Consider the following 27,540-nt stretch of genomic DNA (forward strand, 5'->3'; position numbering starts at 1 on the left):
TTTTTAAAGAGGCAGGGCAGTGGTGGAATCTTACATTTGGCAACGGCTTCAGTTCCATTGGAGGAGACGGGTGCATGGTGGAATATTGGGTTGGGGGAATCACACCATTGGGGGAGCAGACCCAACGGGTCTGCACTTGGTCTAGTTAATATATAAAACTCAAATCCATCCGTCCGCCTGCAGTACGGATCCCTTCCTGCCTTTTGATTCGTTGACGGCTGCTCCTTCCTATCAGCTTCCAACACACTTCGAAACAAAGTTGCAAGACAGGAACACTGAACTTTTCACTGCAGGCAGCAGGCAGGGGAGTGCTGGAAACTTACATTTGGCAACGGCTTCAGTTCCATTGGAGGGGACGGGTGCATGGTGGAATATTGGGTTGGGGGAATCACACCATTGGGGGAGCAGACCCAACGGGTCTGCACTTGGTCTAGTTAATATATAAAACTCAAATCCATCCGTCCGCCTGCAGTACGGATCCCTTCCTGCCTTTTGATTCGTTGACGACTGCTCCTTCCTATCAGCTTCAAACACACTTCGAAACAAAGTTGCAAGACAGGAACACTGAACTTTTCACTGCTGCAGCAGGCAGGGGAGGTGCAATTGAGGGAGGCAGGGGAGTGCTGGAAACTTACATTTGGCAACGGCTTCAGTTCCATTGGAGGAGACGGGTGCATGGTGGAATATTGGGTTGGGGGAATCACACCATTGGGGGAGCAGACCCAACGGGTCTGCACTTGGTCTAGTTAATATATAAAACTCAAATCCATCCGTCCGCCTGCAGTACGGATCCCTTCCTGCCTTTTGATTCGTTGACGGCTGCTCCTTCCTATCAGCTTCCAACACACTTCGAAACAAAGTTGCAAGACAGGAACACTGAACTTTTCACTGCTGCAGCAGGCAGGGGAGGTGCAATTGAGGGAGGCAGGGGAGTGCTGGAAACTTACATTTGGCAACGGCTTCAGTTCCATTGGAGGAGACGGGTGCATGGTGGAATATTGGGTTGGGGGAATCACACCATTGGGGGAGCAGACCCAACGGGTCTGCACTTGGTCTGGTGTATCAATAAAATGTAACTAATTTTTAATGGAAGTAGATTCCAGGACCCCAACATTAATTATAATGCTGAGCAGAGTATAAATCGAGAAATAATTGCTGCTTGTACAAGTGGTACTGCACAAGTGGTACTAGGTGATTTGGACCTTCATACAGATTGGACAAATCAAATTGACAAAAATCGAAGTTAGCGTTCGTGGTGTGTTTGATACAATTTCTTCAAACAATGTAGTACCGACCAAACCAAGGAACAGGCGTGTACAATGACGCAAGATTAAATGATTCAGAACATAAAGATACCTCTAACGTAATCAAATTTAATATTCAGTTTGAGAAAAGGAATATTAGGTCTTAAAAATGGCAGTTACAAAGCTATGAAGGCAATTGGCTAAAATGGTTGGGAAAATAGATTAAAGGGTAAAATAAACAATGACAAGCAAATGTAAATATTTCACAATTCACACGAGGCATTCCACTGAGAAATAGATTCCAGGAAAAGATAATCCATTGATGAAAATCTAAACGTTAAAGATGGTGTCAGATTGAAAGAAAGGGTGTATAATGTAGCAAAATGTAAATCATCAGCCAGAAGACTTAGAACATTTTGGAATATAGATATGAATAATAAAGATATTTCAAGTGAAAAATGGAACATAAGAATACATTTACAAGAAATGATTTACAAGTAAATTTACAACAAATGATAACAGTAAGTTTGAAAAAGGTTCACTAAGGTATTGCCTAGATTAGTGTGTTAGCTATAAGGAAAGAGTGGACAGACTTGGATTGTTTTCTCAGGAGCATCTGAGACTGAGTAAGAGATTTAGCTGGGATTTAAGGAGGAATTAGTTTCATTGGATTGTTTGGAATGTACATAATGGAAGCATGTTTTCTCACAACATTTAAATACTCTTGCGAAGCACTTGAATTGACATGGACTGGTGGGCTATATGCAAATGCTAGTGAGTGGGATTAAGAGAGATTGCTACTTGATGGTCAGCGAGGATTTGGTAGCCCGAAGGACCCGTTTCTGTGTGTTAACTCTTGACAGAAACTTGAACAGTTCAATTAACATCTATTTGTGGGAAAATTGTACAGGTGCACAACCTTTTATCTGAAGATCCAAATAACGAAAACCTCCGAATAGCGGACATTTTTTCGGTCCTTGAAGAAATATCCTTGAAAACGTTCACCGAGGGTGGCCCGCAGAGGTGTCAGCGGAACCTCCGGTCGGTCCTCGAAGAAAGGGGAGCTAAATCCCCATTCATAAAAGAGAAGGTGAGGGTATATTGCGCAGGAGGGTTAATAATTGACAATATGCTGCTGCCTGCCCGCTGTTAAAAAGTTCCCACGGTAGACTCACGATGCAGTGTATCGTGAGTCTTGCGTGGGAACTTTTTAACGGCGGGCAGGGAGCAGCAGATTGTCGCTCCCTTCAGTTTCACCCCACCTACACCCCTCAGCTTCCCGGCCATGTGTGTGACCCCTTCCCTCCCCTCTCCAGCTCCCCGCCCATTGCACCGGCGCGGGGGCTTTGCACTGTCTTCACGTCGGTGATGCCAGCATACAGTGCCAATCACTGGAGACGTCAGGACCAACGGGACACCGACCCCCAGGCCCACTGCAAGCACGGAGAGCCCAGAGACCCACAGCCAGCAGCAGCCCAGCCCCGTTCCAACTCCAGAGGAAAACTGCAAACTGGCCAGAGACATCAGGACCATCAGAAGCCGCTCCCCGATGGGCCGCTACGGCGACAAGTGGCAGTTCGCCCACAGCCCGAGCTGTGCCCCCTCATCGGGACACCGACCCCCAGGCCCACTGCAAGCACGGAGATCCCATATCAGCAACTCCAGCCCAGCCCCGCTCCAACTCCAGAGGAACACGCTCCCCGTATGGGCAGAAGCTGATGGTGTGCAAGGTACGTCTTGTTCTTGGGGTCGCGCAGCTCGGGCTGTGGGCGAACTGCCACTTGTCGCCGTAGCGGCCCATCGGGGAGCGGATTCCTCTGGAGTTGGAGGGGGAGGGGGGTATTGTGCTGTTTGATCGCCCCCTGCTATCCCAGGGACAGGGAGACAGGGCGTTCACCGAGGGCGGCCCGCAGAGGTGACAGCGGAACCTCCGGTCGGCCCTCGAAGAAAGGAGAACTAAATCCCCATTCATAAAAGAGAAGGTGAGGGTACATTGCGCGGGAGAGTAGGAATCTCAAGACAAAGTAGAGTGAGCGTTCACCGAGGGTGGCCCGCAAAGGTGACAGTGGAACCTCCGGTCGGTCTTGGAAGAAAGGGGAACTAAATCCCCTTCATAAAAGAGAAGTGGGGGGTATATTGCCCGGGAGGGTATATCGCCTACCTGGAAGAAACTGGATATTTTTTCCAGGATGTCGTCTGCACACCAAAGCTCACGTTTGCCGCCAAACGCACGTCACCTCTGCTGCACACGGATATAAGCAAAGATATAAGAGTGTGAAAATGTCGCCTTAGGCCGCCTAAGGGCATGTAGTCCCGCTAGGGTGACATGAGTGCGAGAGGTGATTCAATGCTGCGTTCACATTTACAAATTCAGGAATTCATTCAACACACTGCATTTCATTCAGACATTTATTCTGCAAGAAAAAACTTCATTGAAGACTCAAACTCGCGACCGAGGATCTGCCGGGATCTAGGCGCAAACTCGCGACCTTGCGGATATGAGCCGAGCACTCTACCACTGAGCCAGCCATTAAAATCTACGCTAAAAAATTTCCATTCCGAAGGCCGACAAATTCCGAATTACGAAAAGTGTCTGGTCCCAAGGCTTTCGGATAAAAGGTTGTGCACCTGTATAATTAAATTCATAATAATGGAACCAGTGGCAAATCCTTTTAAAATTAAGCCTTATAGCAATATAAGTTAACATAACTTTATGAAAGGAAAAATCCACATTGGACAAGTTTATTACATATGTTTGAGTTTAACTTAAATGTAAAACATACATTTGCTATGTTGTCATAAAAAATAGAGCTCATGGAATTGCAGGTAATATATATACAGCCATAGAGGATTGGCTGAGAGCAAACAGTGTCAGGATAAATTATTATCGTGTTGGTAATCAAATTAGTGGTGTATCAGAAGGATCAATACCACAGCCACAACTATTTATAATTTACATCACCAACTTAAGTGAAGGAATCATTTGTATTGTGTCAAAAGATTGTTGAGAAAATAAGGAGGATGCAAAGAGGCATGGGTATGCTAAGCAAGTGTATAAAATGTGCGAAACATTTGGTAGCAACAATTGAAAAGCAGAACATTGTTTACATGGGGCTGGATCACAAATGCTGCTGTAGCGATAGGTCTGGATGTTGCTAAATATCCTTCAACCACAGTGGAAATGCCAAATACTAGAGTGCATGCTACAAGTTCAGAGGGTGAAGTACAAAGGCAATGAGTGGGACAGGTCTTTGTTTTACACAGAGCGTAGATGCTTTGAATATATTATCGGGGCAAGAGTGGATACAATAGTGGTGTTAGAGGCTTATAGATTGGCACATAAATATGGAAAGAAGGATATGGATCACGTGCAGGCAGAAGAGATGAGACCTGATTGGCACAGACATTCTGGGCCATTGATCTCTATTAAACAAATTTTACAGCAAGTAATTAGAAAGATTTATTGTTCTTTTATTGCAAGGGTAATTGAGCATAAGTAGGACATTTTGTTATAACTGTACAGTTTATGCAAGGACCACAGCTGGATTCCTGATGGGAGTTTTTTGAATCCTTAATTTTAAGGAGGAATATATATTTGTTGTGCAGTTAATTCAGAGAAAGGTCATGATCTAACGTAGGATGGAGCCGTTGATATAAGAATGCTATGGGGGGTGAATTTTTGGATGTATTCAAGGCTATCACTGATTTTCAGTGGGAGGTTGTGTTATGGAATTGGGCAGTAAACGAGGTTCAAGCCAAGATCAGATTAATCATGATCTCAATTGTAGAGCAGGCTCAAGAGCACTATGGGTTTTTATTTTGTGTCTAGTTTCTTATATTTTAAGTGTGCACAGCTAAGTAGTAGAATAGCATTCGTGCGCTATCATATCTTCTGTTTGTAATAGTTGATAAATTCATGATATCAAACATATTTACAGAAAGATGTTTGGAGGATCATGAACTTGTATTGCACGTACAATCCACATGGACATTGGGAAATGAAAGCAGACTTTTATTCAGAAAAAACTTCGCCAAATATGAATTTTTTAAGCATCCAGTGGTAAGTACCTATCCAGATTTAACCATTCTTTAATTTATGTCTCGATTATTCATGTTTTTAAATCTTTATTGCTTATTAAAATGTGTAATATACAGGATTACATTTGTGGTAACCAAAATCTAATGGTATTATGTCAATTTACTATTAGTAAAGATGGCCTATATTTTAAATGTACATATGAGCATGATTGGTTACATCTTGATTGGTGTTAAAATCATTGCCTTTTCTAAATAAAAATTGGTTTGTTATATTTCATATTTTCTGAATTTGAAAAGATTTAAATTGAGTTTTACAAATGTGAACTGAAGTAAATACCTATAGGATTTTTCCTTCCTTACACTGCACTTAAGCCAAGAAGAATGATGTTGGGTGATGATGAGTAACTGGGAGAAAGTAGTCTATTTGATGGGGGTGATTTAAGATTACAAAATCATGTAGGATTCAAATGAGTTGGTCATTTTGGTCCAATGTGAGAGATGGCCTGAGATGAATGAAGCTAATGGTAAACACATGATTTCTGGCAGGGACCACAAATGATTGCATTATATTAAGGGAATGCTGAACTCCGGGACATGATTGTGTGGGCACAAACGAGCAAAGATATAACCAAGGCTGTTGAAATGATGATATTGATATGAAGATTGTAAGTCCTTTGCTCTTGTTGGTGAATACATATTGGAATGGGAGCTAGTTTAACATAGAAATATAGAAATTAGGTGCAGGAGTAGGCCATTCGGCCCTTCGAGCCTGCACCGCCATTCAATATGATCATGGCTGATCATCCAACTCAGTATCCCGTACCTGCCTTCTCTCCATACCCTCCGATCCCCTTGGCCACAAGTGCCACATCTAACTTCCTCTTAAATATAGCCAATGAACTGGCCTCAACTACCCTCGGTGGCAGAGAGTTCCAGAGATTCACCCCTCTCTGTGTGAAAAAAGTTCTCCTCATCTCGGTTTTAAAGGATTTCCCCCTTATCCTTAAGCTGTGACCCCTTGTCCTGGACTTCCCCAACATCGGGAACAATCTTCCTGCATCTAGCCTGTCCAACCCCTTAAGAATTTTGTAAGTAATTTAAGAAGAAATAATACACAGAAAATCAGCCAGAAATTATTCTAGTTCTTATACTGAGTCATTTTTGAAAAAAGAAGGTAGAAAATGGTCTTGAAAAATCAGTGAATGTAGCCAAACCTATTATACATTGTAATCAATCAAAGCTTTATCAAATGACAATCAAAGAAACTGAAGATGCTGGAAATCTAAAATGAAACACTCGTGGCTGTCACTCTGTGGTTCCACTTTATTCTCTTCTGCAGTTAGTGCTGCAACTTACAACTTTTTTTCCCTTTCTTTCAGACATCAAAAATTGCAAATTTCCACAGGTCTTGGATTCCAAAACTCCTCCTGACCTTTATTTCCCTTAAATCACTCTTAAATCACCATTTGTCCCCAGTTCCAAATCCTACCATCCCATTTGATTTTTCTCTCTCTGATGCCGAATGATCATGTTCATGTCATAGGAACCGAAGTAGGCCATTTGGCCCATTGAGTCTACTTCGCCTTTCAACCATACCCAATGACTTGGTCTCCATAGCTGTCTGTGACAATGAATTCCACAGATTTGCCATACTCTGACAAAAGAAATTCCTCCTTATCACCTTTCCAAAGGTGTGTCCTTTTATTCTGAAGCTTTGCCTCTGCTCCTTGATTCTACTACTAGTGGACACATCCTCTCTACATCCACTATATCCAGGCCTTTCACATTCAGTAAGTTTCAATTAGGTCCCCCCCTCATCCTAAACTGCAGCGAGTACAGCCCCAATACCGTCAAACGCTCATCACATGTTAACCCAATCATCCCCGGGATCATTCCTGTAATCCTCCCCTGGACCCTCTCCAATGCTAGCACATCCTTCCTCAGATATGGGGCCCAAAACTGCTCATAATACTCCAAGAGCAGTCTGACCAAGATAAAGTCTCTGCATTACATCCCTGTTTTTGTACTCTAGTCTTCCTGAAATAAATGATAACATTGCATTTGACTCACTACCGATTCAGTCACTTTGCACTTCCTGTTAGATCTTTCCCCTCTCACTTAAACTTATGTCCCACCATTTATGACTCCCCTGCCCCAGAGAAAAGTCTGAGACTGAGAATATACCTCTTGCATGCCCCAGCCTACATCAATGGTGCTGACATGGAGATAGTCAAGAGTTTCAAGTTCCTTGATGTGAATATCACCAACAATTTGTCCTGGTCCAATCACATTAATACCACAGCCAAGAAAGCACATAAAGGCCCCCCCGGCCCACATCAATATGTCTGTCTTCCCCTGCACCTCCTGGACCAACCTACCGTATGGGATTGTCAAAGGGCTTGCCAAGGTCTATGTAGATGTCATCCACTGCCCTCCCTATTCAGTCTTTTTGATCACTCAAAAACATTTGCTCAAATTCGTGAGATGTTACCACCCATGAACAAAGCCATGCTGACTATCCCAAATCAGTCCTTACTTTTCTAAATGAAAATAAATCCCCCTGTGCCTCAGTATCCCTTCTATTAACAAACACCACTGATGTAAGGCTCACTGCCATGTAGCTCTTTAACTTGTCCTTTCAGCCCTTAAATAAAGACATAACATTAGCCAATCTCAAATCGTCAGTTACCTCACCCATGCCCAATAAAAATACCAAAATCTCTGCAGGGTTCCATCAACCACCTTCATTGCTTCCTATAATATCTGAGATCACATTTCGTCCGGTCCTCGGGATTTATTCACCTCTATTCACTTCAAGACTGCCAACACCTCCTTCATAATGCGGATATGCCTCACCTCGTGAAGTCTCCATTTAACTTAATAACTCCCTCTACCTGATGGCTAATTTAGTAATTTTAAAAGGCACCAGATATTTGTGAACATTAACACTAAACTTATACCATTTTAATAATTCATGTTTCTGTTCTTCCCACCTGTATTTATAACTATTCTTCCATTTCCATGTTTTAAACCCACTCATTTAATCTATCCGCATCTTTTTGCAGATTTTTTAATTTCGTCTTCACTGCTCACTTTTCCACAAATCTTCATGTCAGAAAACTTGAATACAGCTGATCGCAGCTTTACAGCTGTTCAAGTAACAGAAATTCGGCTTGACGGAACTCTCAAATCTCCACCTGAAAGTATGAGATATAGAATTTATGTGAAGCAAAGTGAATGAATAAGCACTTTTTTTTCAACTTGGATATATTGACACATGCTCAAATGTTGCGGCTTCAAGTTACAAAAATCATGATACAGAGCGTTTACTAAGATCGCAGAAGCGGGGGTGTCCTGTGGGAAACTTAGTTCCTTCATTTGTTATTAATACAAAATGTATTATCTTAGGCACCTTCACTGGTTGCAGTTTGCCAATTTGATGGTGACCTATTATTCCATGAGGTCTTAGCACATGCAAGAGCTCATGATAAATGTATTTTGGTATCCCTGTTCGTCTTTTATCTTTTCTGCTAATTATATCCTCTCAGGTCTCTTAAATTGTTGAACAAAGTTTCCTTTTTATTTAGCCCTGCCTTAATATTTCCTTAATAAGGATTAGAAACATAGAAAATAGGTGCAGGAGGAGGCCATTTGGCCCTTCAAGCCAGCACTGCCATTCATCGTGATCATGGCTGATCATCCACAATCAGTAACCCATGCCTGCCTTCTCTGCTAGCCCCTAGAGCTCTATCTAACTCTGTTTTAAATTCATCCAGTGAATTGGCCTCTCCTGCTTTCCGTGGCAAAGAATTCCACAAATTCATAACTCTCTGGGTGAAAAAGTTTTTCTCATCTCAGTTTTAAATGGCCTCCCCTTTATTCTTAGACTGTGGCTCCTGGTTTTGGACTCCCCCAACATTGGGAACATTTTTCCTGCATCCAGCTTGTCCAGTCCTTTTATGATTTTATATGTTTCTATAAGATCAAGCAATCAATTTTATTCATCACATACACAATTAAGTGCAGTGAAATGAACTTGCTAGCAGCGGTACAATCAAAAAAGAACACACAGTTATATCATATCATATCATATCTACATACTTTTAAAACTGTGCGGGTGTGTGTCATTTTGCCTTTGAAACGTATTTCCTCGAAAACCAGACGCAAAAACGCAGAGATTTTTACATATTTCCATAGGGATTTAACATGATTTCAGAAATGCACTCCTCTCTAAATTTGCTCAATAATTTCCCCAGATATTGAATAAAATTGTTCACAAATTCGGTAGGTGGCGCTGTCCTGTACGGCTGCCAGTCCTGCAGCTGTCCGTTTCTTTCACTTCTTTTTTATTATTTTTAGTACGTTAAAAGTGTGTAGTCGGGGGGTCTAATCTTTTTATGTGTAGGGGGGAAGGGGGAAACTGCTTTTCACGTCCCTACCTGGTCGGAGAAGCTGCCTTCCTCCGAGCAGCACCTTCGACCTGTCCTCGCGGCCTACCAGCGGGTCCTGGAGCGACGTTTCCTAAGGGGACCTGGCCAGAATCTCGTCTTTGGCGGCGGCACAGCGCTGGAGCGCTATCGTGGAGTGGGCGATGCCTTGTCTGGGTTGCCGCGCTGGAGCTCCAGTATGCTGGGACCGCCGATAGAAACATCGTGGAGCCGCGGTTCTGTGGAGCGGCCAGCTGCGGCGCTGAACTTTGAAACATCCCGGAGCCTGGGATCTCTCGCCGAGATCGCCAGTGTGTGGAGCTTGGTCCGGCGCGGTCTGTTGGCTTGTGAGGCTGCGGTCTCCGGTAGGAGGGCGGCCGTTCCTGGCACCCCAAGCCGCTGAGGGTTCTCCTGACGCCGGAGTACCATCATCCGGCGAGAACGGCCGGGAACATCGGGCCCCGTAACGGCGACTGTGGAGGCCTCAATAGGCCCGACTCTGGGTGGACAAGAGGATGGGGACTGGACTTTGTGCCTTCCCCCACAGTGGGATCACTGTGGGGGGATGTTTTTATGTTTTAATGTTAAACTTCTTGAATGCTATGTTGTATTTTTATTAGTGCGCTGCAAGGACATCTGAATTCCCCCCCCCCCCGCGGCTGTGGATTAATGCAGCTGCTGTCAACGTGCATGCGCAGTTTTCCACGAGGTACGTTTGCCCACCCACCCCCCCCCCCCCCGTTCTTCAAAAGACGCAAAAAGATCGAGAAAGTTCTGCAGAACAAAGATTCTACAGTTCCGCTATAGGATCTTTGTTCTGCAGAACTCGGGGCAGCGGCGCCTCATGCGCTGAAACTTCTCCTCACTGTCGGCGCAGCTCGTGAAGCCCCGCCCGCCTGCTTATTCCAGCTGTGGGTTTCCTGAGAGTCAGAAGCCACTTCTGTCTCCGATCGTCTGTTCTTCTCTGGGGATCCCCAGCAAGGGATCCTGTTCCGGGTGTTAAGTCCACACTGTGCCCGCGGCTAGAAGCTCCGCAGACTGCGGCTTCAGGCTGTAACAGTTCGTGGGCCAGCGATCGGAGCACTCCCTTCTGGCGACCCGGGCAAGTGCTAGCTTGTTCTGCGATGAAATGTCCACGCTGCGCCCGCTGCTGAAACTCCGGGCCCGACTTCGGGAAAGGCCGCACCAATCCATGGTGTTAGGCCGCGAGGAAGGCGACATGGAAAAAGTCGCCTCTCCGTGGAGGGGGTGACCGAAAGCGGTTCCCCCCCCTACACTCAAGACACACTCAAGAGACATTAAAACACACATTTGGACACACTTAAAAAAAAACAAAAAAAAAGTAGAAAAGACGAACACGCTGCTGGCAGGGCAACCGACCCATGCATCCTTCTAAATTCCAGTAAATACAAGCCCAGTCTTTCCAAGCTTTCCTCATATGACAGTCCCGCCATCCCGGGGATTAACCTCGTGAACCTACGCTGCACTGCCTCAATAGCAAGGATGTCCTTCCTCATATTAGGAGACCAAAACTGCACACAATACTCCAGATATGGTCTCACCAGGGTCCTGTACAACTTCAGAAGGACCTCTTTACTCAGGCTTTGGAGAACACGGATAGGTTACATTTCGGATCGGGACCTTCTTCACACTGATTGTTGGAGAGGGAGAACACTGGAAGAAGGGTGGGGTGGGACAAAACCTGTCAAGTGATAGGGTTTTTGACTGGCAAATGATCGGGCAAAGGCAAAAGATGAAAAGACAATAATGGTAGCAAGATAAAGAGAGCAGAGGCATGAAATATGAAGGCAGAGGTAGGAATAGGTGAAAGGGAGAAATGGATGCGCATCCAGGTGGGGCACAGGGAAGTGGGGGGGAAAAGTGTGGATTTGCAGGTTAGTTACATAATGTTGGGTTGGAAGTTACCCAAGCAGAATAGAGCTGTTCCTCTAATTTACATGCCAAGCCTTGTCCTGTTCCTCCACTCTTCCAGCTTTGTATTTTATTGCCCAATCATCTGCAGTTCCTTATGTCTGGAGATCATAGATTGAAGGCAATATGCAAGTAATGTGAGGGGGGGAAAAAAATTCTGTGGTTACTTAGGATCGAGAATATTGGCCTGATACAGTGGGAACGAATGCAAGAGCAGCTTTCAAAACTTGAATAAATGCAGGGTGATTGAGAATGAGACTATTTAGAGCTCTCTCAGGTACAGCATTCGTTCAGTGGACTACAGGGCTTCTTTAAGCTAGCCTGTTCCTCAATTCTATTCCTTCAACTGAATGTCAGAAGAAAAGACTAAATAGTTTCAACATAAAATGTTATGAGTCCATTGATGGAAATGATTCATCCTTCATCAATTTGTCCTTCATTATGTACGTTATACTGTGACAGGTTGGCTCAATGTGTGGCTAGTTGTAAAGTGTCAATCTTCAATGATGGCATCCAGACCCCAATTCTCTGCTTCATGTAGAGCATCTGGCCATTTCTTGGTATCATGTAGAGTGAATTGAAATGACTGCAAAACAGTGTTTATTACTGACTGCAAGAGGAAGTCTTTATCATTGGTTATCGTTCAATCTTGCCTTTGCACTTGCCTGCTGCCATCTGCTGTTGTTGACGCAATATTCCACCACTCACCCGTTCCTCCGACGCAACCCGTTCCCCCAATGCAATTTTCCACCACTCACCCATAGCCTCCAACTGCGCAGACCCGGCTCATTTCCCCTAATCCCTCATCCCCCAGCACATCCGTCCCCTCATCCCCCAGCACTCCCTCCCCATCCTCTTCACCCTCCCTCTTCTTTCCCCTCCCCTCCCCAATCCCTCCCTCCCCTTTCCCCTACCCTCAGTCACTCCCTCCCTATCTCCACAGCACCTCCCTATGCTCCTCCTCTCCCTCTATCCACCACCTCCCCCACTCCTCACCTCCCCATACCCCCCCCCCCCCCCATTATCCCTCCTCACCTCCCCAGGATCTTTCCCCTCTCCTCTGCCCCTCCCCAATCCCTCCCTCTCCTTTTCCCTACCCTCAGTCACTCCCTCCCTCCCTAACTCTCTCGCCTCCCTACCCCCTCCTATCCCCCACCAACCCCACTGCCCTCCTTTCCCTCTATTCCCCACTGCCTATCTCCCCCACTCCCCCCCCCTCCTCTCCTTCTATTCCCCTTCCCCCACTCTCCCTCCTCACCTCCCCTACTTTCCCTCCTCTCCCCCCCAACCCCCTCCTCTCTCTCAATCTCCCCACTCTCCCTCTTCAACTCCCCAGAATCTCAAGGGTGCCGCTCCTTTCCCTCCTTGCGTGCCCAGAGGCAGCAGCACCGCCACACTCGGAGCCAGGCTCAGCGCCCAGGCCTTGCATTCTCGGCACGGCCTCAGCCCGCCCCAGAGCTGGCCACCACCTCTAGCCTCAGCACCCAGGCCCCGGATCCTCGGCATGGCCTCTTGCCGTCCTTGCAGCAGCGATCTCAATTTTGGAAAGGCCACAACTGCACAGGCGCGGCTGAGGACCCGTCGGGTGCCTTTGCGATGCCAGTAAAGATGTGCACGGGAACTCTCACCCAACCGCTCATGCGCGTTTTTTAAAAAGATTTTTAAACCTTAATAACTTTTAACATATACCACCGATCTGAACAAAACTTGTTGCACTCACAGCACAGGTCAATGGTGAGTAAGGTGGCGCACAAATCGTAGCGCTATCCTGTACCGTTTTTGCGCAAATAGAAAAGCAATGCAAACCTGCAGATAACAAGATGAAAGGTTTACTTATATATATATATATATATGTATGTGTGTGTGTGTGTGTGTGTGTGTGTGTGTGTGTGTGTGTGTGTGTGTGTGTGTATACGTATGTGTGTGTGTATATATATATTCATATATACACACACACAAAATATATATATATATATATATTTTAACTTTACAACGTCTCACATGTGTGTGTCTATATTTTCGCAAAAACACTACACGGTAACAATAAGATTTTTACATATTCTGACACATTTTCCTCCTCCAAGCAGTGATCAGCTTCACATAAGATCTTATGCTTTATTTCATGACGTAGTGCTGATTAAAGTTAAAAAAAAAAACCTCCCTTTTAAAACGACCAGCTTCCACTGATGACTTCACAATGAGGTGGGTGGGCACGATGGCTCGGCTCGGAGCCCGTTTCACACACAGAATATCTTCAAGTGACATCAGGGGGAAGTTCGCATTTCCACAACATTCCTCAAATGCTTCACCACCTTCCCAGCCATTGACCTGCTTCATTCTCACTGCTTGATGCACTCCTTGATGCTTCATTCTGACTTTGCGATCTATAAAGATATGACGTCACAAAGAGGTGGGCGGGCACCATGGCGCAGGTCGGCACCCGTTTCCCTCGGGTCCACGCCCGCCCACGGCCCCGCACGGGGTCCTTGGGTCCACGCCTGCACCTGGGTAGGTGCTGGAGCTGGGTATGGAAGTTAGGGGAGGAGGATGAGGGAAATGAGGAGGAGATGGAGGGGGGTCTCTAACCCCCTCCCTCTCTACCCCTCTCCCTCTCTACCCCTCTACCCTCCCTCTCTGCCCCTCTCCCCCTCTACCCCTCCCCTCTACCCTCCCTTTCTACCCCTCCTCTCTACTACCCTCCCTCTCCCCCTCCCTCTCTACACCCTTCCCCTTCTCTCTCTCTCTGCCCCCTCCCTTATTTCCCCCCTCTTTCATCTGCCCCCCCTCCCTCTATGCCCCCCCCTCCTCTCTCCTCCTCCCCTCCTGCCCCTCTCTGCCCCCTTCCTCTCTGCCCCCCCTCCCTCTCTGGCCCCCCCCCTCTCTCCCCCCTCCCTCTCTGCCCCCCCCCCTCTCTGCCCCCTCCCTCTCTACCCCCTCCCCCTCTCTCTTTATCCCCCTCCCCCTCCCTCTCTGCCCCGCTCCCTCTCTGCCCCGCTCCCTCTCTTCCCCCCTTCTCTCTCTCCCCCCCCCCTTCCCTCTCTGCCCCCCTGGTCTATATCTCTCTAAATCTCTCCTTGCCTTCCGTGGAGGCTATGGGTGAGTGGCGTAATATTGCGTTGGGGGACCAGGCCTCCCGTGTGATGGGACCCAATAGGTCCCAGTTGGTCTAGTATATATATACATATATATATATATATATAGATAGATAGGCCTTTCATTGTTAAATGGTCCACCTTCATGACTAAATTAAGTTTGTGGCGTCTGGATCTGTTCTCCATTGTGTTATCAGTTCGCTGTAAATAGCAATCTTTTGCAGCTTTTAGTCAAATAATACTGTGTATTCCAGATTCACCAGATTATCTTTTAATTTCTAGTTATGTCTGGTGTTGCTCCTTGCCTGCTTTTTTATCCTTCCTACATTTAATCAAGTTTAATCTCCTGACCTAATCATCACGTGTGGGTAATGAGGAGTTACTATGGTTAAAAGTTGTCTCCACTCCTTCTCCCCCCCACTTTTCCCCTTTTTTAAAGAACTTACCGTACACTGTGCTTTAGCCGTCTTTTTACAATGCCAACCTTCCTGTTCATCGCAGTGTGTGTCTGTTTCACCTTGGCTTTGCACTGTGTGAATTTTTTAGACAGCGCTCCCCCGTTTGGCCTGCCCCCCGCCTGCATAACGGGCTGGTGAAGGAAGTGATGTGTTTGTGTGTGTGTGTTCCACTATGACAGTCACTGTTCCAGTTGCCGTTTTTTCAGGCGACTGCCGGCAACTTGACAGTCGCCGGCAGTCCGCTGAAAAATTGCCTTAGTGGGACAGGCCCATTAGAATTTGAACTCTCTGGGAGTCTTTGTATTCTTTTTCAGGATATGTGGATTATTTATCTACTGACATTGTAATCAACTAATATTTTCAATTTCAATTTCAGAAATGTTGATTTATGTCATGAGATTTTTATTTTGCCATGTAACCTTACCCAAAGATATATAAGGTTTTTTGTTGTCATCTTCACCATTTTAGTTAGCAATGCATATCTGCAAGCGCTGGAAATCTTAAATGACAAAAAACAGAAATCCTGTTAATTCAGCAGGTCAAGCAACAGCTGCAGAAAGAGAAACAAAATTAATGTGTCAGGCCAGGGACCCTTGGGCAGTTCTGAGAGGTTAACTCCACTTGTCTTTTTAAGGATGCAGCCTGTCAGTTGAGTATTTCCAGCACTTACTGTTTTATTAGTTAATACAGTAAAACCCCAGTAATATGGCACCCTCAGGATTCACATTATCTTGACTATTAGTTATTATTCCTATTGAGACCGAAATACACTTTCTACATTCATTTTAAGATGTAACAGTTATATAATACATTTCTCATTAAATTTAAAGGTTAAAGAGACCACAAGAAACCAACGTGTACCAGATGTAAAACATCAGAATTTCCAACAATCAGATGGTGGATTATAGTATTTTTGCAGTTTGTCCCTTGTTGATTTAAGGGCCCTGAGCATCTTTAAGAAGTTCAAGACTTGACTTTGTAGCTTGCGAGTTGAATCTGGAGTGATACATGAGAATTAATTGTTGTAAATAGTTGTCTTTGCAGTGAAAATAAATTACTCACCAAATCCTTATTGGATTTCAAAGGTTTAAAGTTTCTTGTATTTTTAGTTAAATATTGTCATAGGTAAGGATTCTGGTCAAATGTAGAATGTAATGTGTCTATTAACCAATCTTTGAAATATTATTTGCTTGGACAGAGCTTCTTTCCAGAGCAGATGGTATCCTGTTGCCAGGAATTAAATGGAAGTAATCCACACTCGCAGCTCATGCAGGTAGGCTATTTGTGCCTTTGGAAACTTTGCACAAAGTTTTTCTTTGAATATGGAAATCATTTTTAAATTAGTAACAAAGAATGACATGTATGTAAGTTTGCTATAAATTGAAATTTATCAGACTGCAATGATTAGATGATGACAGCATCGAGAAATCTTGAAGAGAGCTAAATGTAGAGAAGGTAAGTATTATTGTTTAATGTTTTTAAACATTCAGATCGATTGGAAGTTTTTGTAAAAATATTTCTCGAGGAGGTGATCATTTATAGGCATGAATGACTAGATTATTTAATTTTAAAGATTTGGAATGTTCTGGAGTTTTTATTTTCAGTGGGTATCAACCAATCTTACATGTGTAGGAATGAACTGTAGATGCTGGTTTAAATCGGAGGTAGACACAATGCTGGAGTAACTCAGCGGGACATGCATCATCTTTGGAGAGAAGGAATGGGTGACGTTTCGGGTCGAGATCCTTCTTCAGACTGATGTCGGGAGAGGGCGGGACACAGATAGAATGTAGTCGGAGACAGTAAAACTGGTGGGGAACTGGGAAGGAGGAGGGGATGGAGAGAGAGGAAAAGCAAGGGGTATTTGAAGTTAGAGAAGTCAATGATCATACCACTGGGGTATAAGCTACCCAAGTGAAATATGAGGTGCTGTTCCTCCAATTTGCGCTGGGCCTCACTTTGACAATGGAGGAGGCCCAGGACTCCAATCTTGCATATTTGGTTTGGGAATAGCTCCGTCCAGGACCGCTAGAAATTGCAGAGTTGTGGACGTAGCCCAGACCATCACTCAAACCAGCCTCGTTTTCATTGACTCCATCTACATTTTATGCTGCCTCAGCAAATGCCACCAGCATAGTTACAAACCAGTCTCACCCCGAACACTACCCCTTCTCCCCTTTCCCATCAGGCAAGAGGCACAGAAGTCTGAAAACGCATACCTCTAGATTCAGAGACAGTTCCTTCCCGGCTGCTATCAGGCAACTGAACGGTCCTCTCATCAGCTAGAGTGCGGTCCTGACTTCCCATCATTATCTTAAATCATGCTTTCTCTTGCACCAATGTTGTACCCTTTATTCTTTATCTGTGCACAAAGCTGGGTGGTAGTGTGAACTGTGAGGAGGATGCTATGAGAATGCAGGGTGACTTGGACAGGTTGGGGGAGTGGGCAGATGCATGGCAGATGAAGTTTAATGTGGATAAATGTGAGGTTATCCACTTTGGTATCAAAAACAGGAAGGCAGATTACTATCTAAATTGGCCAAGTTGAGAAAAGGGGAAGTACAACGGGATCTGGGGGTCCTTGTTCATCAGTCTATGAAAGTGAGCATGCAGGTACAGCAGGCAGTGAAGAAAGCGAATGGCATGTTGGCCTTTATAACAAGAGGAGTTGAGTATAGGAGCAAATAGGTCTTCTGCAGTTGAACAGGGCCCTAGTGAGACCACACCTGGAGTATTGCGTGCTGTTTTGGTCCCCTAATTTGAGGAAGGACATTCTTGCTATTGAGGCAGTGCAGCGTAGGTTTACAAGGTTAATTCCCGGGATGGCGGGACTGTCATGCTGAGAGAATAGAGCGGCTAGGCTTGTACACTCTGGATTTGAGAAGGATGAGAGGGGATCTTATTGAAACATATAAGATTGTTAAGGGTTTGGACACGCTAGAGGCAGGGAACATGCTCCCGATGTTGGGGGAGTCCAGAACCAGGGGCCACAGTTTAAGAATAAGGGGTAAGCCATTTAGAACGGAAACGAGGAAACACTTTTTCTCACAGAGAGTTGCGAGTCTGTGGAATTCTCTGCCTCAGAGGGCAGTGGAGGCCGGTTCTCTGGAGAGAGCTAGATAGGGCTCTTACAGATGCCGGAGTCAGGGGATATGGGGAGAAGGCAGAAATGGGGTACTGATTGGGGATGATCAGCCATGATCACATTGAATTGCGGTGCTGGCTCAAAGGCCGAATGGCCTACTCCTGCACCTATTGTCTATTGTCTGTAGATGGTTTGATTGTAATCATCTATGGTCGTTTCTTTGACTGGATGCAAACAAAAGCTTCTATGGAAGTTGTGGAGGCAGGTTCGTTGGTATCATTTAAAAATAAATTGGATAGGCATATGGATGAGAAGGGAATGGAGGGTTATGGTATGAGTGCAGGCAGGTGGGACTAAGGGGAAAAAAGTTGTTCGGCACGGACTTGTAGGGCCGAGATGGCCTGTTTCCGTGCTGTAATTGTTATATGGTTATATGGTTAATACAACAGTGGCTTTGATTTGCGCTCTGTATATTTCTCTTACTACATAAGCACGGTAGTGATACTGCACTACAACTGCTGTATAAATCGGTTTGAGGAAGTCTTTCCTATATCGTTTAAGCCTTTTGTATCGATTCAGCCTTTTCTGTTGTGCATCTATTTGTCTCCTTAGGTCTTTCCTATACCAACTCATACGGAGTACTGACTGCACTTTTACAGTAGCTCTCTTTTGCTTAACCCACTGCCTAACCACCATATTCTTGTAGGCAGTCTGAATGGTAATAGTTGCATCCCTCATTGACTGATATTGCATAAACTGGGAATGCCCTATTTTGCATGCTTTGTACCATCTCTGGATCGAAATGACTGCTTGTCGCATAGCTCTGTACCGTACCCTTAATCGGTAATCACGGTATGCAGCTTGCAGAGTGACTACAGCCGCCTTTTGCGTCAAGAAATGCTTTCTTGTAATGCACATTCTTATGAATGACTTAATACAGCGTGCTGCCTTGGATTTCTCTACCAATACTCTGGCTTTGATCCCGCGGTATAAGGCCTGAATACACACCACTGCTTCTCTCAAACTCTTATACTGTCTCACTTGGACATCTCTTATCTGGCATGCTCTGTATCGTTGCTGTACCGCAATGGCAGACCAGTGTAGTTTCTTATACATCTGATAATAAGTCTGTATGACCTTGGCAGATTTATGCATGCCCCGCAGTTGCCTTCGAACAAGCATTCCACGGTAGGCTGCCTGAAGCAGTACAACGCTTCTGCGTACCTTCATGTAAGTTTTGCGATCACTTTCCATTTGAAGGTGTGCCCTATAATGGGTTTGTACTATTATAGCTGCCAATCTCATTGCCTTGTATTGACGGTATACTCTGTGCCTTCTAAATGCTGCTTGTATTACCGTTGCTGCCTTCTGTTTGTTCCGGATCTCTCTCCGTACATTCATACCCCTGAATGCAGCTTGAATAGCTAGGGTTGCCCTTTGGATGGCAATTTCTCTTTGCCTTTGACTTCTGCCACTTTGCATTTGCCCTTTGTCCCTTAGCACTTGACCACATTTTGCACTTGACTTGTGTCCCTTTGCACTTGACCTGTGTCCTTTTTCACTTGATTTGTGGCCCTTTGCACTTGACCTTTGTCCTTTTGCACTTGACCTTTGTCCTTTTGCACTTGACCTTGGTCCTTTGAGAGACTCTCTGCCCTCTTTAGTTCAGGCTCCTTGCCTCTGGATACCCTTGGAGGTTTTTGCGAGAAATGAGCCATTAATGCCTCCTTGCACTACTCATACATTTTATCTGTGGGCTTTGCTGGCAGTATTAATATACGTAAGGTCTGATAACCCTCTCTTCCTAAGCCTAATATGAACCATGCTCTCTTCTTCTCCTCTGCAGCGATATTATTGGAAATGAAACAAGCCTCCAAGACTTTGGTCCATTTCTCAAAATTACACCCAGAATCTAACTGGGGTACGTTTCCTACAATTTGAAAAGCCATGCTACCTGTTGCTATTCAGGTGCACTATCTTCTTTTCTCTCACTGTGTATTCTGCACTAGACTTAATCCTTCTACACACTAAGAAGTGATCCAGCCCACTGACTATTACTGATTCTTATAATAATAGATTTATACTATTAACCAACATTTCATGTTAATAGACATTTAGAACATTTTAACCATATTCTTGCTATGCACACAGATTTACTATTAATAACAGTGACCAATGCATTACATCCAAACAGTCCCGCTTTTACTGTGAAGGAATAGTGAACAACGCATTACATTCTACAGTCCTGCTTTTACTTTGATGGATTTCACTTGTCCGGCTTGTCGGCCTATGGACTCCGGTGCCTTCTCGACCTCTCGAGCTGTCCCCACCGGTACTTTTGCTGCTGGCCTCGCCAGACCTCCACTTTTGCTGCTTTTGTTGGCTCCTCCGGGCTTCACCGTTACTTTTGCTGCCGCTGGCTCGCTGCCAAGTCGACTACTCCTGCTCTGCTGACTTGCCTGCCCGCTGTCTCCACAGCCCTCACGACCGGGCTGACTCTACTCCCGACCGGGCTGAAGTGCTTGAGTGCTGTCCTGCTTCTCTCGTGCGGACCCACTCTTTGCTCGGGGCTGGACTTCCTCTCACGTCCGGGCTTTTCCCCCTCGGCCAGTCCGCTTCTCTTGCGCGGCCGGACCCTCTTTTCTGCTCACGGTCGGGCTGATTACTCCCGACCGGGCTTTCTTTCACGACCGGTCGGCTTCTCTCGCGGCCAGTTTTCTTTTACTCTGCCAGTCCGCTTCTCACGCGTGGCCGGTCTTTTTTTTCTCGCTGCTGGTCCGCTTCTCAAGTGGCCGGCTTTCTCCCTCGACCGGAATGACTCTTCTCCCAGCCGGGCTGACTCCGTTTCGTCGGTGGCTTCACCGGACCTGTCCGTGACCTACCCGGTACTAGGCCTTCACTCAACGTCGTTGGCGGCTCCTGGTCCTGGCTGTGGGCTACACAGCCCTGGAAAACGTCCGAAGTCGGTGGCAGCTGCTGGACCTCTTCTGCACCTTTTGCCTTGGCTAAACAGCCCTGGAAAATGTTCCAGGTAAGTTGACACCGTCGCTGTCCTGCTGGTTAGGCTTCCAGCTTTCGGCTGCTTTCTTCGGTGAAACTTACTTACTGCTCCACTTGCTTTCCTTGCTTCCTGTTCCGACCTTTCTTTTCTTTGGCGCCAAGCCAAAACCGTTTGGCGCCAAATCTTTTGGCCAAATCTTTAGGCAGCGCGACTCTCGTCAGTAGCGGCCTCTGCAGCCCGTCCGCGTTTTTATTATTTTTTGTCTATGTTTCTATGTAGTTTTTGTTATTTTTTGTTGGGGGTGTGTGTGGGGGGGGGGGGTGGGGTGGGAGGGAGGGGGTAACTTTTAAATCTCTCCCTGCACGGGAGACCCGACCTTTTCTGTCGGGTCTCCGTTGTCGTTGGGGCTGCAACGAGGAGCGGCCTCCAACAGGAGAAGACCGGGGACTCTGGTGCCGACGACTCACCTCACCGTCGCGGAGCTGGCCGAGTCCGGAGCGGGTGGAACGGTGGTGGAGCGCTGCTGCTGCTGCGGCCCGACCTCCAGAGATTCGGAGGCTGCAACTGCGGGTCTGGCGGATGGCGGCACCGGGAGCCCGCGGGTCCCTGGAGGGAGACCGCTTTTCAGGACTCCTGCAACGGCGACTTCTCCCGCCCGAGTTGCGGGGTTGAAGAGCTCCTGGAGCGGGGCCTGACATCACCGCCCCGCGCGGCTTGGAATGGCCGCGGGACTCTGCGAGCGCACGCTGGGGGCTCTAACACCAAGACCCGGTGTGCGACCTCGCACCACCCGGCGTGGCTTTAATGGCCGCGGGACAATCGCCATCGCCAGCCGGGGGCTTTGACTGTGACTCTGACATGGGGGGGGGGAGAGTGCAGTGGAGAGATGTTTTTTTGGCCTTCCATCACAGCGATGTGATGGATGTTTATGTAAATTATGTTGTGTCTTGGGTCTATTTGTTTGTAATGTATGGCTGCAGAAACGGCATTTTGTTTGGACCTCAAGGGGCCCAAATGACAATTAAATTGAATCTTGAATCTTGAGTTCACAAACTCTATCCCATCCTCGTCGCCAATTGTAGTATATTTTGGGTACTTGGAACTGACTCAAAAGAACTCTCAGATACAGGAGTAAACTAGCAAGCTTCTTTATTGTAGGACGCCACCACGAGTCTCCTCCAGCGCATGCGTCCCCTCGCACAAGACAGAACAAATGCTAATGACATTATATACATTATCTATTAAAACTGTGTGTGTGTGTGTGTGTCTTTTTGTATTGCATGTGAAACTGGGCCGGTTGCATTTTGCTCTCTCTGTCTATCCTCCTTTTTCTCTCTCTGTCTATCCTCCTTTTTTTTTTTTTTTTTTTTTCTCTCTCTCTCTCCCTCTCCTCTCCTCTATTTTTCCTCCTCCCCCCTCCCCCACCTCTCTCTCTCCTTCTCCCCCTTCCTCTCTCCCTCCCCCCCCCCCTCCCTCCCCCCCTCCCTCCCCTTCCCCCTCCCTCCCTCTTCCCCCCTCCCTCCCTCTTCCCCCCCTCCCTCCCTCTCCCTTCTCTAGCTGCCCCCACTCTCTACCCCCCTTCCCCTCTCTAAACGCGCCTACGAGTTGGGGGCTATGCGTCAGTAGATAGGGTGATTATGTGTTAAAAGGAGCAAATTAATAATATTAATATATTAACAAGGGGGTAGTTAGTGTGTGCGCGTGGTGTAGTTAGTGTGTGTCTGTGGTGGTGGTTAATGTGTGTGATGTTCCCCCGCCCCCCCTTCAACCGTACGTTGAGGGAACAGACCCAACGGGTCTGCACTTGGTCTAGTGGAATTTAAACTGGAGGTGGTGGAGGGTCCATCACCAAACTCTGAACAATAACAACCTATTGCATTTTATCTGTTTATTTATTGTGTATATATATGGTCTATGATATATAAACACACTGAACTTTTATCTCCTGTTCTGTATTATGTTTACATATTCTGTTGTGCTGCAGCAAGCAAGAATTTCATTGTCCTATCTGGGACACATGACAATAAAACTCTCTTGACTCTTGACTTGGACTTAAGGAAAAAAGGGTTCTTGGGGAAAAAAGAGGTACCTTAAATTTAGTTGCGTCTGGTTGGGTAACTATGGTAGGGTGAAGACTATTCCATGCTTTAATTGTGCGGGGGAACTCCATGGAGCAGCCAGCAACTCTGGATAGAAGAAATTGGGTGACGTTTCGGGTAGAGACCCTTCTTTAGACTCCCTCTGGCTTTAGTGTTTTTAGTTTAATTTAAAGATACAGCGTGGAAACAGGCCCTGTAACAATTTCCCTCCTGGGATCAATAAAGTTCTATCGTATAGTATTGTGTGTGTAGGAAATAAACTGCAGATGCTGGTTTAAACTGAAGATAGACACAAAAAGCTGGAGTAACTCAACAGGTCAGACTGAATCTCTGGACAAAAGAAAATATTACGTTTTGGGTTGGGTCTGAAAAAGGTTCATGCACACCTTTGGAATGTGGAAGGAAACAAGAGCACACGGAGAAAACCCATCTGGCACTTTAAGGCAGCAACTTTATGGCCAATGTACTGCCCCATAGTCTTGAACTGAATTAAAACATATAGTAGCTGTAAAGGGGGACATAGCTTCTCTTGGAGATTTTAGACTGAAAATTGATATTTTCCTTTTTTTAGTAACCAAAGTTATCAACGTATAATTTTTTTGAGTGTTGGAAAACAAAACATAGTGGCACCGCTGATAGACTTGCTGCCTCACACGCCAGAGATCTGTGTTCGATCCTGTCCTCAGGCACTGTCTGTGTTGAATTTGCACATTCTCCCTGCAAGCGTGTGGGTTTCCTCCCACATCCCAAAGACGCATTGGCTTTGTAGGTTAACTTGTCTCTGTAAAATTGCCCCTAATGTGTAGGGAGTGGGTGAGGAAAGTGGGATAACAGAACTTGTGTGCATGGGTAGAGAAAAATGCTGGAGAAACTCAGCGGGTGAGGCAGCATCTATGGAGCGAAGGAAATAGACGACGTTTCGGGTCGAGACCCTTCTTCAGATTGATGTCAGGGGAGGGGACACATAAAAGAAAGGAAGAGGTGGAAACAGTAGGCTGTGGGAGAGCTGAAAATGGGAGGGGAAGGAGGGAGAAAGCAAGGACTACCTGAAATTAGAGAAGCCAATGTTCATACTGCTGGGGTGTAAACTACCCAAGCAAATATGAGGTGCTGCTCCTCCAATATGCGGTGGCCTCACTCTGGCCATGGAGGAGGCCCAGGTCAGAAAGATCGGATTCGGAATGGGAGGGGTAGTTGAAGTGTTCAGCCACCGGGAGATCAGGTTGGTTATTGCGAACTGAGTGGAGGTGTTGTGCGAAGCGATCTCCAAGCCTGTGCTTGATCTCACCGCGCGGTTGATCATACGCTGAATAATCCAACCACATTTTTGTTTGGAAGTGGAAAGAAATGATAGAATTTCAATTCATTGCAACGTGTAAAAAGAGTTGAGATACTGTATTATAATTTTGCTGCATGTCATTGTGGTATATATCATGTCTTGATTGGTGAATATGGTTAGTTTGTGACTTTATTTGAACCAAAAATAATATGTGAATGCTTCATTGAGCATAATTCCGACTGGTAACTACGCACTTCGTCGGAGCACATTATCGCACACGTCATGCAAGCCGTCTTAAATGACCACCTAAATTGTCATTTGGCAACTTAAAAAGCTGCCACGGTTGCCCGGCTGACAACAGAGAAAAAAAGTTAAGTGAGAGCCCTGCAAGGTGTATAATATATTTGACACTGTCATAGGCTTTTCTTACAAATGCTGTCACAACGCACTGTAGACTCTAAACAACCCTTCAGTAATTTTCCTTGCCTTCCATTTCAGAATAATAGTGTTTTAAGCCGATAACTCGACACCAGCACTGGAAATAAATAAATAAATAAATAAATAGATAGATAGATAAATAAGCGCATCTTTCGAGCCCCTTTTCTCATTGGCCACGCTCGGCTGCAAATCGGTGTCAATCTGGTGGACCATCTTCCTCTAGTCGTGAGGGTGGGGAATTGGGAGGGGCCTCACGTGGAACAGCCTAGGGTCTCTCTTCATCTAAATCCGGCCCTGACTATAGTGCTTGGTGTTAAGCAGGCTGAGAAAATGAGTGATATTTTGGGACGAGGTGAAATACGATTCAAACATATCATAAGTACAGACACTGGTGGACAAAGATCAGTGTTGATTTATAGGGACCAGTTAATAGATTAGTGGTTTATGGAATGTACCTGTCTGATTTGCAGAAGCATATGGAGCTAGTTCCTAATTGGAAAGATGGTATACTGTGCATGGTCCTCCTATAGTTGATGTCAGACCCGGCCCCAGGAAATGCTTTAACAGCCAGATGTGCCCCACTCCACGCTAGCTCGCATCCAAAATTGTGGTATTTGTATTGTATATATGTGCCAACACTATTGACTACTTTAAAAGCATTTCATCAAAATTTAAGCCGAACTGCACATGAAAAAGCACATTGGAAAAACAATGTTTAAGAGCAAGAGGAATAGGAGCAGAAATAAGTCAGCAGGTGGCTTGAGCCGACTCCAACATTCAGTAAGGACAACACTCTCCCCATCTCCTTTGACTCTTTTCTAGTTTAAAAATCTGGAGATATCTTCAGTAAGACAGCAATTCTCTCGCCCCATTGCTTTGTTGTTATGAACTCCAAAGATTTGTGGCTCTCAAAGTAAAAAATTTACATCCCTTCTTAAATGGGTCATACTTATTTTGAAACGTTGTCCCTTAATTCTGCATTACACCACCAAGGGAACCAATCACCCAGTATGCACTCTGTTAATCCCGTCACAATCTTTTGTTTCAATTAGATCGTTTCACATCCTTCTAAACTCCAGGCCCAACCTGCTCAGGCTTCATTATTGGAGTCAATCAAGTGAGTGAAATTGTTAACTTAACAAAAACATTTAAATACATTTTGCTTGATTAATTTAAAAACTTTAGGAATAAATGTGGGATATCCCATGGGCACGGGCATTGTGCAGAAAATAAAACATACAAAATGGAAAATGCAAAGCTAACCGAGGGAATTTGAAATAGTCGGGTCTGGAGATGACCATATAACCATATAACAATTACAGCACGGAAACAGGCCATCTCGACCCTTCTAGTCCGTGCCGAACACATAATCTCCCCTAGTCCCACCTGCCTGCACTCAGACCATAACCCTCCATTCCTTTCCTATCCATATAACTATCCAATTTATTTTTAAATGATAAAAACAAACCTGCCTCCACCACCTTCAGGGGAAGCTCATTCCACACAGCTACCACTCTCTGAGTAAAGAAGTTCCCCCTCATGTTACCCCTAAACTTCAGTCCCTTAATTCTCATGTCATGTCCCCTTGTTTGAATCTTCCCTACTCTCAGTGGGAAAAGCTTTTCCACGTCAACTCTGTCTATCCCTCTCATCATTTTAAAAAAACCTCTATCAAGTCCCCTCTTAACCTTCTGCGCTCCAAAGAATAAAGCCCTAACTTGTTCAACCTTTCTCTGACGATGCATGATTAATGGTTTCATAAACATAAACAGAGGAGTAGCAAAGGCTGAATATGTAGACAGGATAATAAAACAATGCAACTGATGCAATGGATAGTCTACAGGTCTGTTAAATCTTGTCTTGTGCCCATTCTTGCTGTCCACAAAGAATGAAGCAGCCGCTTTGGAATAGAAATATTTTTGGACATAAATTCTAAAATATTTTGTTACAGAATTTCTTGAACTCTAGCAGTTGTCCAGAAATTCAAGGATCCTTGCATGTGAAGGAATTGGGGAAAAAGTCTTGGAAGAAGCTGTGTGTTTTTTTACGAAGATCAGGGCTTTACTTCTCCTCAAAAGGAGCTTCAAAAGTAAGTTATTGTTTAGAATTTTTCTGTTGAAGATCTTATACAACAGTACATCACAGGAAACGTCCCTCAAGCCCACAATGTTTGTACTGAACATGATGCCAAGCGAAACTAATCTCTGCCTGCATTTGCTCCATATTTCTCCATTTTGCTGCATAAACCATGTGCCTATGCAAGAGCCTCTTAAATGCTACTATTATATCTACTTCCACCACCACCCAGGTAACATTACCGAGTCACCCATCACTCACTATGCTATAAAAAAACTTGCCTCGCACATCTCTTTTAAACATTGACCTGAAAGCTATACCTTCTCGTCTTTGACAATTCTGCCCTGGGGAAAAAGGGTCTGACAGTATAT

At 45.4% G+C, this 27,540-nt stretch overlaps 1 protein-coding gene across 8 annotated transcripts in view; it reads left to right on the top strand.

Moving 5' to 3' along the window:
* Nucleotides 1-27,540, top strand: part of grb10b (growth factor receptor-bound protein 10b) — a 199,600-nt gene that overhangs the window by 130,274 nt on the left and 41,786 nt on the right. For all 8 annotated transcript variants that reach the window (XM_055657357.1, XM_055657326.1, XM_055657334.1 and 5 more), the window contains 3 exons: nucleotides 5,183-5,304; nucleotides 16,390-16,464; nucleotides 27,045-27,182. In XM_055657357.1, the coding sequence (XP_055513332.1) occupies nucleotides 5,183-5,304; nucleotides 16,390-16,464; nucleotides 27,045-27,182 (335 nt within the window). The remainder of the gene's footprint in view (nucleotides 1-5,182; nucleotides 5,305-16,389; nucleotides 16,465-27,044; nucleotides 27,183-27,540) is intronic.

Source organism: Leucoraja erinacea, chromosome 2 (genome assembly GCF_028641065.1).
Source record: "Leucoraja erinacea ecotype New England chromosome 2, Leri_hhj_1, whole genome shotgun sequence".
Lineage (NCBI taxonomy): Eukaryota > Metazoa > Chordata > Chondrichthyes > Rajiformes > Rajidae > Leucoraja > Leucoraja erinaceus.